At 39.8% G+C, this 15,680-nt stretch overlaps 1 protein-coding gene across 18 annotated transcripts in view; it reads right to left on the reverse strand.

Annotated features, from left to right (window-relative positions):
- Positions 1-15,680, reverse strand: part of esrrb (estrogen-related receptor beta) — a 100,702-nt gene that overhangs the window by 41,809 nt on the left and 43,213 nt on the right. The window contains exons 1-2 of one of the 18 annotated variants that reach the window (XM_088432502.1): positions 12,079-12,714; positions 9,255-9,323 (exon numbers count right to left, since the gene is read on the reverse strand). The exons of 14 other annotated variants lie outside the window; for them this stretch is intronic. In XM_088432502.1, the coding sequence (XP_088288628.1) occupies positions 9,255-9,323; positions 12,079-12,128 (119 nt within the window). In that variant the 5' untranslated portion in view covers positions 12,129-12,714. Of the gene's footprint in view, positions 1-9,254; positions 9,324-12,078; positions 12,715-15,680 lie in introns of those variants that run through there. 3 more of the 18 variants (XM_088432504.1, XM_088432519.1, XM_088432505.1) reach the window with 3 other exon arrangements.

Here is a 15,680-nt window from a genome sequence, read left to right on the forward strand (position 1 = left end):
CACCAAAGGAAGGAAAAATAAAAATGTACACTTTCCTCTTCCTTAACTTCATATCTGATATCTGGTTGAGCAGAAAAAAAGTCTTTATGAGGTGGTTTGTGATACTTCTCAAAAACCACCTCATGAAATCTTTTTTATACACTTTTTGGGAGATTTTTATCCTATAATTCTGTGTTTCCATTAGCAAATCTGAAGGTTACCTTCATGACCTCACAGACAATTGGAAATTACAGCTCTTGGCAATCTGCTCAACTCAACTGCAGACTCGCAACATATTTAACAATAAGTCTGTGTAACCACCAGAGAGAGCTCATTGGATACCAACGTTTGAGAATCACTGATCTAAACACATAGCCCACAGAGCAGAAAGCAGGCTGGACCTTGGATTGTCTCCTTGAGCCAGCAGTGAACCAAAAAGATACACGACAACAACATATTGACTTCTCCACTGTCTGTCTAATAACTTGTTTTGGAGTACACGAAGTCCGTGATGTAGTGTGCAGAATAACGTACAGCATTTTGGAACTGGACAGCAGACAATGCTATAAAATTTTCTTGACAGCAAAAACAGGTCTCATGGCCCATGTTTCCACCGCTCTATGCTTTTCTGCTCTACACTAAAGAACGTTTCTCTTCCACCGCCACTGCCACGAACCAGGAGCCTCTCCTTTGCCAAGGACAAAAACAATGGTGAATGTGTGGACCCATCCAGCTGCCTCTGCGCATCTTTGTTAGCTAATAATGAAAAAGAGGTTTGCGCCTTCTCTAAAGTACAAATATGGATTTATTGGGAAGACATTCTTTTTCCTTTTTTCGTTATTAGTCCTTAATGGTGGCTGTTTTCCATGACCAGCTGCACATTGATGACGAATATGTCTCCGACCAATCAATGGCTTCCATAAGTTTTATGACATGTTTCTAATCCGGGCTTTTTTTTTTTTTCTTTGACCACATAGCGTTAGGCATCCAAAACAGCGAGTAGGGCCGGGTGGTTTTCTCAGTGGAAATTGTTTTTTTTTTTTTTTGTCGAGTAGATACTGTAATGGTAAACGGAGCTTTTGAGTGAACTGAAAGAAAAAAAAAAATCAGAGCTACCATATTGACTGCGCAACATATTATTAGGCGGAGTCTCGATTATGGGGTCTGTTTCCATACCAAATATGGGGTGCATCATATTAAAGTGCCCATGCTCAAACAAAGGATCGGCAATAAAAGGGAACATACGCAATGTTCTCTAAATGGCTTATTGCTCCCAGCATACGCACTGTATGTAACACGTAACGTTCCCTGATTGGTTTATCATTGCCAGTGTACTTGTATTGTAAATATTGCACAATGTAATCGAATTGGTTTATCGCTGCTGGCATAGGTAATGTCCCTTACGTCCCTGTGTCAGCGGGAAATGGGCCGACAGTCAGTCAAGCGAAGGACTTACCAAAGTTGCGCCATGAAATTTTTACAGATTTTGGGGCTAAGTGCACACCAGATTGTAGGGTGCACTGTCAATTTTTGAGAAAGTTAAAGGCTTTTATTTGCGCCATATGGGATGGAAAATATGGTAGTTTACTCTTTTTTTTAAATTATCTTTTATTATTCAGCCAATAAATTATATAATTGTGTTGGAAAATGTTATCAACTCAATAAATTGGTTTTAATGTAAAGATTTAATAAATGTTAAAGTTATAGCAAGGTCATATTTTTGAAAACGGAAAAGCCTGTTTGCATTAGGTACCACGATAGGGGTAAAAGGTCATCTGCGCTTTCCTACATTAACTAAATTGAATGTTGCATGCTCTATGCAAATTTGAAAATTAGGCCACACTAAAAAAAGTCAACTTTGGGCCTTAGCACATTTCTCCATCAGCATATTGCGAGCGAGCGGTAATGTTTACATATTTGACATGCCAGAATAACATTAACACCACTGGACTCAAGCTGCCTGCTTGAATGTTAACCATCACTCTGTGAGCGTTTTTTGCTGAGGTTTCTAGCTGAAATCAGAGGCCTCTTCTATGTCTCCATCCAGTTTGCCAAACTGCCGCTCGCTCTCTGAAGATGATTTAATTGTGAGGGTGGGTGACAGAGAGGTTCAGGCTCAGAGGTCATTGGGTCAACCTTATTTTCTCACCCTGCCTTCCTAGGCCCGTGGAGATAGGGGTCAGTGTGTCAAATTAAATCTCATTCCCAGGTTTCTCTCCCTGCTGTCATGTATATTCATCGGCGCTCCATGTGCCAACCACTTCTAAAAATTCAAAAGGTTAACTGCTAAAATGAAATAAATAAAAAATGCCCCATGTTAAAACCACTGACCTTGAGGAATAAGCCCGTCAGCATGCACGACTGACTCATTTTTCCCCTCCTCATACAAATGTCTAAACTATGGTTAAATAAAAAAAAAGGATTAAATAATAGTACTCTTATTATTATTGTTTGTACTCTTAAACGTCCTTGCAGACCGAAATTGAAAGGTGAATCAATTTCATGCCTTTCTAAAATAGAACTCGCCGCACTTGATAATGAATGCAGATTGCATCCGCGTAAATTAATGCAAGGCTCTGTTCATCCGCTTTATGTTCTCTGTTTCAGATGGATATGTGCACCTGTGCAATAGGGCACCTGCACTCGGCTTTATTAAAGGCTATATATTAAAACGCAGGCACACAAGATGGCTCCATTTAGCTTTTATTTTACAAATTCTGAGTAAGCCTAACCCCGGTTCAAAGGCCATCTTCAGGGTGACACTTAGCATAATTGCATAAGTGTCTTAACTGTTTCGCCTCCAGCTCAATGTGGCCATTTATTATAAATGTCCTGGCTAGAATTCCCTTAACTCATTCTGCTATGACACATTATACCACTGCTATGCGTATGTTTTTAATAAGTCTGCATATATTGATTAATGATACTGAGGGAATACTAACCACTTGAACCTGTGGTATTAATCAAACAGCGTGGGGAAAAAAATTCTATAAATATTCGTCATCTCAATGGGGCCCGCAGTATATTCAATCTATGAATGAATCGGGTTGTATTCTGAATTATGAACACTAAATATTTTGACAGTCATAAGCGGAATTAATATTTCAATATCAGGGCTATGAGCTAATTAACAGGTGCTGCTGCACAATACTGCTGTTAAATCCATCATTCTGTCTGATTTTCGCCCTTACACTAAGTCCAAGAATTTCTGATACTATCGTCTGTCTGCCAAATGGAGTCAAGCTTTTCTTCTCCTGTTCCTTTTCTTACTTTTCACCCCCCCCCCCCTTCCTTTTTCTTTCGTGACGGTCAAAATTCATGCAAGGCATGTGTGCTAACATTGCTCAGTTTGGTTTTAATCTAATTCCAGCTGGTCCTTCTACCAGCGTTTCAAATTACTAATATCATTCCACTGGCACTGCAATGACCAAAAAAAGATCAGGAGCCCTAATGACGGGCAACGCTTCTCACATACTCCTTCCTGGACATCTGAGGGAAAAAGCGAAGAACACTCATTCCTCCGTGTCCTAACACTTCCTTTCCCTGCCAGCCAAACTCGGGACTAGATTGCCTTGAGAATGGCTCGTCTAATTGAGTCAATTTGTAAGAATTCCTGTGAAGACCGTCTTGCTTTCTTCAGGGAGACAGTGCTGTCATCGGAGCCAATGACTCATGCATAAAACACACTCGGGCCTGACTGATGGGGATTTTTTTTTTTTTTGGCCTGTGTCACGTTTTGGTAGGAGGAAAAAAAAAACACAGATTAGCAATTAATTGGCCGGTTAACATTTTGAATTGTCAAAATTAATCAACCGAATTTGGAGAAGTTTGGTTAGTACAACATCAATTCCTCCTGTGTGATGTTGCTTAAGTGTTTCTTTTTTTAATCACTGAATAATACTAGTGAACAACAAAAATGGTTTTATAATGCGCCCTAATTTTTTTTATTTGATTAATCAATATAATTTCAATAGTTATCATTTCTGAAAACATTTGAGTGATATTTGTAACATTAAATTTATATAGTTTGAAATGTATTAAAATGACTTTCATTTATTTTTATGAATGAACCACTTGCCCTTTTAGAGGGGTCGTGGGCCTACTGGAGCCGACCTCAGCGTTTTAGGGCTGTTGGCGAGGAACTCCCTGAGCTGATTGCATTGAGATGCAAACACCACACAGGAAAATCGAAGCCATAATCCCATCCACATGCCTTTATTCATAACATTTCGTTATAACCTAATTGTGTAGTATTTTTTTAATCACTAAATATCAATAATAAAGCAAAACTGGGAAAAAAAATTGTAATGCAGTTCAATGGAAAATATCTCATTAATCAATGGAAAATATAATCTCTAAAAAATATGCGCTAGTGACAGCTCAATAATAAATAAAACCCTATTTTGTAATTCAGTTCAATGGAAAATATATCATTAATCCTAACCCTAATATATCACTAACCCTAACCCTTTCCATTTTCAAAAGCAGCTTATCCTCACTAGGGTTTATATATTTATATAATTCATCTATAGTTAACATATTTATGCTTGATTTATGGTTTATGTATTGTATTTTTTTTAAGCAAACTGTGATTTTTGGTTGTGCGTAAAGTAGTGACATCCAGGTCAACTTTTTTGCGTTGCTCAGCTCAGCATTGCCTGAAAAAATGAAGATTTGCTCTGGTTGGAACTTTATCATGATATAGATTTACTCAATATACAATGTATAGATTTACATGCAGTAAATAATGACATCAGTGTTACTTGTATACACGACAGATGTAATCGGTTTTGGCCCACGTTTCAATTTAATCAGTAGGGCCCTAAAATACACAAAGCATTGCTTCAGACACAGCTCATGTAAGTCATGACATCTTATTTTTTCACCACCACCTAGGCCACCTGATGCCAAAAACACCATTTTAGACCATTTACTAACCTCATCACAAGGTGTCACATGTCTGCTACCTCAAACTGAGTGGGGATGGGCAGTGGTGGTGGGGGTTGACATCTGCAGGCAGGGTGATGGTGATATCAGATGCCCCAGTAGGGGCAGATCTGTTTAGAAAGCCCCAGGCGATGTGGTCTGATAAGCCACTGGTCCTGGAGTCAGGCGCAGGTAGGACAAACTCAATTAGCTTCTGAAATACCTCCTCTGAGCCTTGCTCAGCCTCTCCAGCAGAGCCAAAACCTTCTGGTAGACCTCTGGTACCCTGACCTCTCTTTAAAGGGCCACTACCACTTTTTACCGCTTCAACACACAGTCATTGGAAAGTTGAGAACCTCCCAGCCAGAAAAAGTCAAATTATGTTGGCAGGGTCTTTTCACAGACAAGGAAAAGCACCAGGGCCACCTGAAGGACTTGGGGGATTCCCTTGGGATTCGAATAGTCAATCGTCTTATGTGTGAACTTCTTTTTGTCTAAGTGGTCACACTTTATTGACCGACATGTGAATCTGGGGCTGAATATATTCCCGGTATAAGTCCTTAATGTGTTTTTGTGCTAGTTGATCTCAATGCGTGGTTTCGGTACAGACAAAATATGAAAGATGGAATCCCGGTAGGGACGTGGTCTCCTTAGGGACTCATCAGAATCTATAAAGATGAGGCCCCTAACAGTGCAGATTCTCAAGCCTTCATCGTGTGCTTGTGAGTGTTAAACATAGGGGAGGAAAAACGTTAAGGAGAAATAAGTGCACGAGAAGAGAGAAAAAGGAAGTAAGCGATACGTGACCAGAGTGTTTGTGGTACCGAAAGAAACTGAGGGGCCCCAATCAATATTCCATAGGATGGGGGCTCGTGCTGGGTTGCCTTTGCGAGGACCAGGCGCTCCGCGGCCTCTACAATTAAGTCTCTCAGTATCCAGCCCAGGATTATATTTAGCTGCTCCAAAGCAATGCCGCTATCATCTTTATAAAGCAATGAGCTCACTCCACTATGACAACATGAGCCCCGCGCTTCGGCGGCACCATATGATAGCCCAGACCAAGAAGTGCTGTAGATCACATCTATTGATCCCCGACTCCCGCTCCTTCCTGTTGCGGAGATGCTGCTGGCATATAGGCTCGGCTTTTCGTCTGACGTAAACCGTCTGGGCCGCACAGGGCAGATCTAGTTCTGAGTTCAGGATGTTGATGGAAGCAAATGACTTGTGATGGAGATATTGTCCAGGGGGGGACTAAACTTTAGGTTTTATAGAGCAAAAAAGTACAATCTCTTTCAAGACCCAATGGGGGTCTTCCCTGCAGGATTGAATAGCTCATCATGCTATATGGGAAAAAAGAAGCCCATGATAAGTCTAGCCCTCAATGCAGTACATTTGGGATTAAATGTCTAATTGTGTCTTTTTGTTTGAAAAGATTAGTTCCCATTACATCTGTTCTGTGACATTGTCGTGGCATAATTTAACAACATTGAATTACAACCGCCCATGAAATAGAAAAAAGGAATTACCATTCTACATTTTGACTGCTGGTGCGGCATGAAAACATTTTAACACTCAAACATTTTATGTATTGACGTGGCTTTAGAGACAGGTTGCAACTCATGATTACTTTGACAATGAATTAAATCTGTTGGATGGCTGTATTAACGTCCAAATATGGGAAACAAGAGATATAACTAGACCTGTACGTTTGGTGATTATTCTTTCTTTCTTTCTATTTTGTTACGAATGATGTTTCATTCCCATATATACTCCAAAACATAGTTATTTCAAGTTGACATGAATAAATTAGGAATCGCTTGCTGATTTGGTCTGTAACATTTTAGAACATGTTGGTCATTGATTTTGAAAATAAAAGCAAATCTTTTCATGACGATCTACAGAAGCTTGACAACATTTACTGGAGAGAAGCTATCCAAAAAATTGATCGATTAAGAAAAATAATTATCAATTAATAGGTAAGATAATCGATTAGTTGACAGTATTTGATAAACTGTTGCACATCTATTTTATAGCGGCCGTTCGTATCTGTTTCGTTTTGTGGTAAGTGCGGTCTCAACATCCACTCACAATTCATATTTGCGGCAAATGAGCAAATTCAAGTAGTTAAACTAAAAAAAAAGAAATAATTTTTCAGCTATAGTTAGTTGACTTAGTTTCACTAATCCGACAAAGTGTTATGTCACTTGGTTACTGATATACTGACAGAGAACTGTGATACATTGAAGGACCTATTTTTTATTTGAATTTACTTGTGCAACACTTTAAAATAAATAGTTTGTGACAGAAGAAAAAAATGGTTTGCGCGGGCGCAAACAGAAATATTATTATAAAAGAGTTAAGGCTATTTAAGTCCACTGTAGCTCACAGGTTTAAAACACAGCAAGTGTGCGTAGAGGGGGACAGAGGCATAGCGCCATGCATGAAATTGCTTCATTAATCTCCCTCTGATAGGCTGTTCTTGTTTAGGAGTCAACTGTACCTGCTTGAAACAAAGAGCCTGTCCTGCCTGCATCATAAAATAAAATTTTCATCGAAATGGAAGCCAAATGCAAAGGGACAAAAACAGACCCTACACACGCAAAATTATTAGATGTCCAGCAATGTTACTGTGTTAAACATAGTTTGACATGTACATATTTGTTTAGGGCGTGGTTGATGGAGCCATTAAAGGAAGCATATCATCACTGACTGTCCAGAAATGACACTAGCATCAAGTCAGACTTCAAATTCAAATGGCTGTAAATTAATTGATGCCACGACAATGTTTGCGGCTGTGGCATACATCGTCATAGCGATGGCCTCTAGCTTTTTACTAGCTCATCTCCACCAGCTGCCACATATTTCCCATAAATAGTGTTGGTAATAAAAAGGCGGGTGGGCCTTACTGATTTATATGATGGGGTCCGCCACCACACCATTCAGAAATAATTAAACTTTGGGGATATTTCATGAATTAATGTGTCTCCTTCAGGGGGCAATCTAAACATACATTTCAGCGTGAAACCGTGTCTGGTGTCTGCGGACGCACGGCAAGGGAGGGGTGAGAGGGGGGCTCTGCCTCTGAGGGGAAGGTTCAACAACCAACCACTCAATGTTACTATTTGATTGCACTTAGCGCTCTCGCAGTTCGAATCTAAGGAGGTGTTTTAACAAGCATATTTTGTGACTGGCGGCCAAATGAGCCTGAAGCCACAGACCGATGAAGGAGACAAAAAAATTAAACAGGCAGCCTGAGGTCTAAGCGTTAAATTATATTGTCACATTTAACTTTGCTTCATGTTTTACGATGGATTTTTATCCATTTTAATGGCTTAAAGAAATTCCTGATCTGTTGCCCGACAATTTGTTCCATACTATGAATGTCCGCGCGTACACACGTACGCGAGCCCGTCGTTTCGGCAGCGTGAAAAAACGCCTTGTGTTAAAATTGTAGCGGGTGCGAGGCTGGTCCGGCTTACGCAGAGGAGACTCGGTGAGGCTGTCAGTGGGAATAGGAGCTGCTCCAGTGATGGAGGGTTTCAATATTGATTTCATAAATAAACAAAGCTAACCATCGATCCTAATGTTATTTTGCATTTCAATTACTGCTCAGAAACATAACCTTCAAACAACGGGCCGCTCAATAGCAATAGCCTTCACTGATAAACACCCATATACTTATCCCCTTACATCACTTTTTTCGATCAAGTGGGACCGAGCTGAGCTTTTGTATCGGGTGAAACAATGCAAAACGAGTTTTTTTTTTTTTTTTTTTTTTTTCGCATTTCAACATTGGCGGTTCTTTCTTGAGTTATTTTGGGGAACATATATGTCAATGTGGGGCAATGTTTGCGAGTCAGTAAATGAAGAGGAGCCCTTCACTGTTGGAGCAACAGGAAGAAGTGCTGACGCGCTGCGTCAGTGATAGCACTCGGCCGCCACAAGGGCATAAGAGCCTACGTAGGCTAGCATTATCCTTCTAGTCTAATGGACCTGGTTATTTTTAAACAGATTCTCGCACTGCAGCGGAGGTCTCCGATGTTACCGTGGAAGAGGAACCGGCGGGGGCAAGTGTGATGCTGCTAGGTCGTTTTGGTACGAAAGCGTGGTAGCTAATTCCCGAGAGGTATAAAAGCCGTCTAAAACTTTCATTCAAATCTACGAGCGTTAACGTGTTTTATTTCTTTGTTGGTTGTTGAGATCTGGCATTTAAAAAAAAAAAGAATAGAAAGCATCCGTGGACTGTTAATATACTCTGCATCCCCATTTGGCCTGGGGACTCACTCTCCCTCCCCCCTTCAACTCAATCTGAGTGACACATTTACAGTGAAAGTAATGATACTAGATACCAGAAATGAGAAGGCTCCAGCGTGGCCAGTGGACTCAGGAATCTCTCTAATGAATTGGACAACAAAGCCCTGTTGGTACAAGGAAGAAGTATTTAGAACGGGGTGACAAAGTGAATTTATAGACATCCTAGACGCCACAATGGCCCCTAAATGCAGGCGGCATGGGAGAAGGCTGGCCGGTCAGCTGGGGCGGCAGCTTCAGAAGCTACAGAGGCTCGCGTCTCCGAGCGGGGTGGCCGGGAGCCTCTTCTTGTAATGTATTCTGAAACCAAATTATCGTAAGCCGATCCCATCTGGATAGTGTCTGTGCGCGGCTGCTTTGGTTACCCGCCATTGCCTCAACCCTGCGATAGCATCTCCATGAAGACAGCAGAAATCTGATTAGCCCAACAACAATGAAACACTTGGTCAAAGAGCAAAGAGCTTTTAACTTAAGATACACTAATGTAATTCCCTCGCCTTGTTTTCTGAAACCTAATAACAATCTATCGGATGGACTCCTGCATGGGTGTTTGCAGGCTCCAATGCAGCACAAGCTGGGAATAACGTCAAATAAATTCAAATCTAATCCATCAGTGTGTGCTAACTTCATTCTGTTTTTCGAAAGAAAATACATGAAAAGGGTTTAATTTCACGAGGGGCTGGGTTGGGTAGCGTCGTGAACCGTGTCACGCAGTGGTGATTCTGGGCTAAGGGAAAGCCAGGGTGTTGATGGAACATTTAAGACCACAGAGAAGTCACATGCTGACTGGCTGAAAGCACAACCAGCAATGTTCGACTCTTTAGCATAAAGTAAGTACTGTATTTGACTCACTCATGAAACAGAAAAGATCTGATGTATTAAAAAAATATATATATATTGAATATTAAACTTGTTAAATACATTCATGTGGTGTTATTTACGCTGTTTATTGACATCTTAAGCATTGGCAAGGTTCAGAGGTCAAGCTATAGTTAATGCTATAGTGACTTTATAATTACAAAAAATCTATCTTCAACATCTGATGAATCCCCTCATCTAACATCACTCTCATGCAGTGTATAGTGTGTGTGATTTAAATGCCACTGACGGTTGAACAGAAGGGGCCTGCTTCTTACTTAAAAAAATCACAACTTAAAAAAAATATAAGAGAACATTATTGAGATGTTTTAGGGTTGACAAGTACAATCATGTTTCTCTCTAAACTCCTTTTGCGTCGGAGTGTGTGAATCATAGACTTTACCGGATATATGTCCCTATCTTTATACACGTGTTCACAATTCAGCTTTAGACTGTAAAGTATAAATGAGTGCTAAAAAAATCCATTCTGAATAGTATAAATTTGCTCATGTAACAGAAAAAACTGCTTGTTGGGCGTTTGTTTTTTAATAACATCTGTGGGGAGGAGAGTGTTGAACATATGTGAAACAAACTACAAAACTGATTTTATATATCTATAAAACATGTCAAATCTACTGTTCTAGCGAGCGTATGGCATGTTTAATTTGTCTTGGAACGGAATTTTTAAAAAGACAATGACTGGATTCAAATTCACAGATTAATAAATGCACAGTAAAAAGCCCGAAAAATATTGAAATAATACTAGTGTTATTGTGCTTTGAAAGTTATATTTATGTCTTGAGTTACAATATCTGATGTATGACAGGCATACAATTTTATTAATAATTTGACAGTTTGGATAACTCGAGGCAAAAATAACGTGCAATAAAGGAACAATGATAATTGTGCACAATTTTAATATTGGTACACGTTAGATATAGAAGTTGCAGTTCCTAGTAAACTAGATATAGAAAAGAAGGCTTTATCAAATAGGATCAAGTCCACAGCTGTTTACCTTCCCATTTATTTTTGTATGTTATTTCCAATCTTTCTAAATGTATAAATTAAATAAAATATGCTAAATTTGCCAGCAATTAATGATAATGTCTTCAAAGTTTTAGCATTTGAATTGGCAGAAAATTTGTTACACTTAAATAAAGGACACCCAGATTTCTAAAATGAATGTAAATTGTGTTCAATTAATAATTTCAATGAGTATAGATGTTTGCCTGGATTTTTGAAATTGTACATTTTGAGTAAATGAACAGCTCTTAAAAATAATTACCTTTAAGGCTTGCCAATAACCTCACTTTTTTATTTGGATTCATATAATTCCAATTTGATGTTTAATTTTAGCTTAAGTGTTGAACATATCAAAAAAACAAAAATGTTGTACGTATACTGTATAATTTACATCTAAGAATTGAAAGTTGGGTGCAGAAATGTCACAGGAGGTGGATCAGAGTGTTGAGCTGAGGTGGCAGCTTGTTTTGCGTGTCGCTGCTGGGACAGCGAAGAAGCCAGCCACCGTTAATGCTCTTTTCTTTATTTTGTCCTGGCCTTTACTGTGCAATTCATCACCTCAGCTACTAAATACATTTAATTCCAGAAGATAATGTTTTGTTTTCAGATTTTTCAGGTGACTAACTCATCGACCGGCATAATTAAAAAGCTATGTCTCTTTTACTTAGGAAACAAAACTTAATCGTTGTTTAACATGTCAAAGCTGTCATAAAAGTTGTGCTCACGCGATGAAACTAAACGACCACGCTCACGCATACAGTTTTTTTTTGCCCTGTTGCTTGATGCAAAGTCACCTAAACTTCATCCTGCATGATTGATACAAGAAGATATATAAAGAGGAAAAGTTCATGAGCTAAAAAAGTGGGACTGACAGAAAAGTGCAGGCAAAGTGAAAGAAGACGTTTCATGAACTGGAGCGCAAGCAAGATCATAGGAGTTAAAATGAAAAAGTGAAGGAAAGGAAGAAAAGAAAGCACCTACTGGTTATGATAGCTGAGAGGGTCTGGGAGACAAAGTTCTGAAATGTCCATCAGTCCAGTTTTAGCATTCCACGAATGAGAGGAAGAAGAAAGAGGAAACAATTGAGAGCCGCTTCTTCCCCCAAATGACAGCAGAGCACCCTCAGAGACGTTGCTGGCAAAAAGCCCCCCCAGCAGCGCTTCCCTCAGCCTGCACAGGTATGTTGGACTCTGATGGACTGAGCGGCTGCGCGCGTGAGTAAGGGGACATGTGTGTTGTGTATGTCTTTATGTCTCGATGTGTGGCAAGGAGAGTCTGATTGTATGAGAGTGCATGTGTGTGCGAGGGTGAGAGAGAGAGAGAGAGAGCGAGCGAGAGAGAGATGCACAGGCAGTGGCGGGATGAGGACCGAGATGGAGAGCGCGGGAGAGCGCCAGCGAGAGGAATGACTCTTTCCACAGGCGGGATAGGGCTCTTTAAGACTCAAGGGCTTGATGAATATGGAACAGCTGCTGTTGGCTGGCTCCGAGGGGGAGGACTTAAAGTGACAGAGGGGCCGGCGCAGCGCCGGGGAGGAGGGATCCAAAATGCTCACACGCTCTTTCCACACTTTGCACGGACACTACACACACACATAACAAGTGTTCACATTTCGACAGAACGTGAACACACCTAACATTTCAAGCTGTACAAAACTTCAAAAACATAACAGGCAAAATGACGAGTGGAATTAGCTGGGTGCAAGAGTTAGTACAAACATCATAATCAGTACTGAAGCTAAACATTGTAAAACAAAAAACACCAACCTGTACATCTTCATTGAATCGCCCTTTCAAATATCATATTCTGTAAACTGAGCATACAACTCTCCATACTTTTCCAGAAGTTTATCATATTTCATTAATCCTTCAAAAACAACAATGGCAACTTAAATCCTAACTTTTGAACCTGGGCTGCAAGTTATTTTGGGTATTCTGATATCCTACAGAACAGTCTAATTGAACAAAATGTAGGTTTATATTTTTTTAAGACCTAAAATGACACATTTTCCCTTAATGAAAATCTTTGATTCATTTTTGGTGATCAACATTTGTTTAATGTAAATTGAAACTGTGCAAAGCAGCGCAATATTTCCCTCTCTAAAATTTTAAAGATGTTAAGTGAGTCCATCTCAGGGTTCCAGCGGAGTCTCCGCAGCGGAGGTCAACAGACACCCAACTCTTGCTCATTTTGTAAGGACACACCCCAGTTGGCTTACACTGGCCGCAGATGCCCCCATTACAGTGCTAGGCCAATCAGTGCTGTGGAGAATTTAGGATGTCCAAAAATGTTAAATACACTCTCTTATTTTTTTTTTTTGTGAGAGAGAGGGAGAAATCTCCCCCCATAAATGTATATTTGAGTCAGCATGCTTTGATAAATGTGATGTGCAACTATGTCAGGCTGTCAGCATCAAAATGTGGGGAGTTATTTTATTGCTAACACGTATATGGAGCAACCGAGCGCCTCTAGCTAGCGGCTAATGTTTACTAGACATAATATAGCTTTAACGTAGCTCGACCCATCAGAAAAAAAGAAAAAGCAAAAGGTTGCTGTATGTCAATATTACTTTCACTGTCAGGGTAATTAAGTTGTTGGTTGGCACCCTGAATGGGCAATTAAATGTGATTTAAAAACGTGAGCAGCGATAGTTGCAGCAGAGAGACCAGTCAAACTGTGATACCCTGCCGAGAACAATTTCAAAACAAAAACAAAACCCATGTGCACATATATTATTTGGTCAAGTAATTATTTATTTTTTATTAGTAATTATTTATTTTAACTCATTCAATGCCAAGGACATATTTTTTAATTTTTTTAAGAGTCAGGACATTCAATCCCAGCTATTTATGTATCAATTTAATATGTAAATATCTGGAAGTTAATGTCGCTAATGTACTTAAGTATCGATTTAATACTTAAGTATCTGGTATTTTATGACTCTTTAAAAAAGAGAAAATACATCAATGGCTTTGAATGAGTAAAGTTCAGCTTCTCACCAAATTTCTGGCATGTTTTACTGTCATGGAAAGCCTTAATAATTGTCATTGCAATTAGCTTGAAGTATTTTTTTCTGCTGTGTATGCTACTATTGGGCATCCGGGCCAAGACACTGCCGCCAGCATTGCAAATACCCAAATCACTCCACGGCATATTTAAGACCTAATTTGAATTGCCACTTATTTTCCCCTAAATCACGGAGGACAACAAACTAGCTATTTTTTGGGGACTTATTAATAAAAAGGACAGTGAGTTGAATACAAACGTCACACGTCCATGCATCCATTTTCTATAGCCGCTTATCCTCACAAGGGTCACAACCAATCCCGGCTCGCTTTGGGCAGTAGGTGGGGGACACCCTGGACTGGTTCCCAGCATATTACAGGGCACACAGAGATGAACAACCATTCACGCACCCAATCACACCTAAGGAAGGACAATACACCTGCCATGCATGTTTTTTCAGAACCCACGTGGGCTCGGCCAGAACACGCAAGGTTCACACAGGAAGGTGAATTTGAACTTGGGTAGCTGAACTGCTGCGCCACCGGTAAAAAGTTGTAAAATGAAAAAATATAGTGGATGTTGGCCTTACGTATATGGGAGATGGTTTATGAAGAAAATTTATTTCAGGCTACACATCCTTCCCAATTTTTCTTGGCATGGTTGCAGAAGCAGAGTTCTAGACAAGAAACAATCATGGCTTAGCTTGTGAACGACCCAGGACCAAACTCAGAAAAGTAATGTGCGTGGTCAAGTGGGGGCGATTATTTTACCAGTTGCTGTCGACTGAAAGTGACATCACAGTTGCACAAGACTTAGGTAAAGTCACGGCTCCCCTTTTTTTCCTCCTTATTTTCTATTTTTTCCAATATATATATATATATATATATATATATATATATATATATATATATATATATATATATATATATATATATATATATATATTCAGGCATTGAAGCTCATTAAGGAGGGAGAAAAGTTACTTGATGAATGAAATATGTTTTAAATTTAATTGTCTGGTTGACTATAGCCTGCCATATTTTCTCCTAAAGAAATCAGTACCAACCCGCCTCAAAAAATCTATATAAATCAGGCCCTGGTAAACACAACAAAACCAGTCTATGAAGCATTGCGTGAACTTGATTATTAAAACAAAAGCAGCTGTATGCATGCTAAGAAGCGTCACTAAATGAGACTTTACCACACATATAACAGCGCGATGCTGCCAACGCCAAGGTATGGCGGCTACACCACACAGTTGAGTGCATTTGCGGCACTTCACTTTCAAAAAGCAATAGCTTTCAAACCACTAAGGACAGTTAATGTATTTATTGAGCTGTGTCGCTGGCTCCATTTGCGGTTGTTACATGTGAGAGAGCATTGTGAACCTTTCGACACCTGCGAGAGATGATCTCAGATCATAACTCATGGCGTGGAGACCCATCATCTTCTAAAGCGGCGGAAAATCCAGCTCTGCTCCTCTAACCCCGGCTTTAGAAGCGCCTGTGTTTCAGTGTTGATCAAGCTCAGTAAGAATGCAGGGAATGCAGATAGCATTTCACAGTCAGAGTGTGTCG

Source organism: Hippichthys cyanospilos, chromosome 14, assembly GCF_059441005.1.
Source record: "Hippichthys cyanospilos isolate Australia breed blue-spotted pipefish chromosome 14, RoL_Hcya_1.0, whole genome shotgun sequence".
In the NCBI taxonomy this organism is placed as follows: Eukaryota; Metazoa; Chordata; class Actinopteri; order Syngnathiformes; family Syngnathidae; genus Hippichthys; species Hippichthys cyanospilos.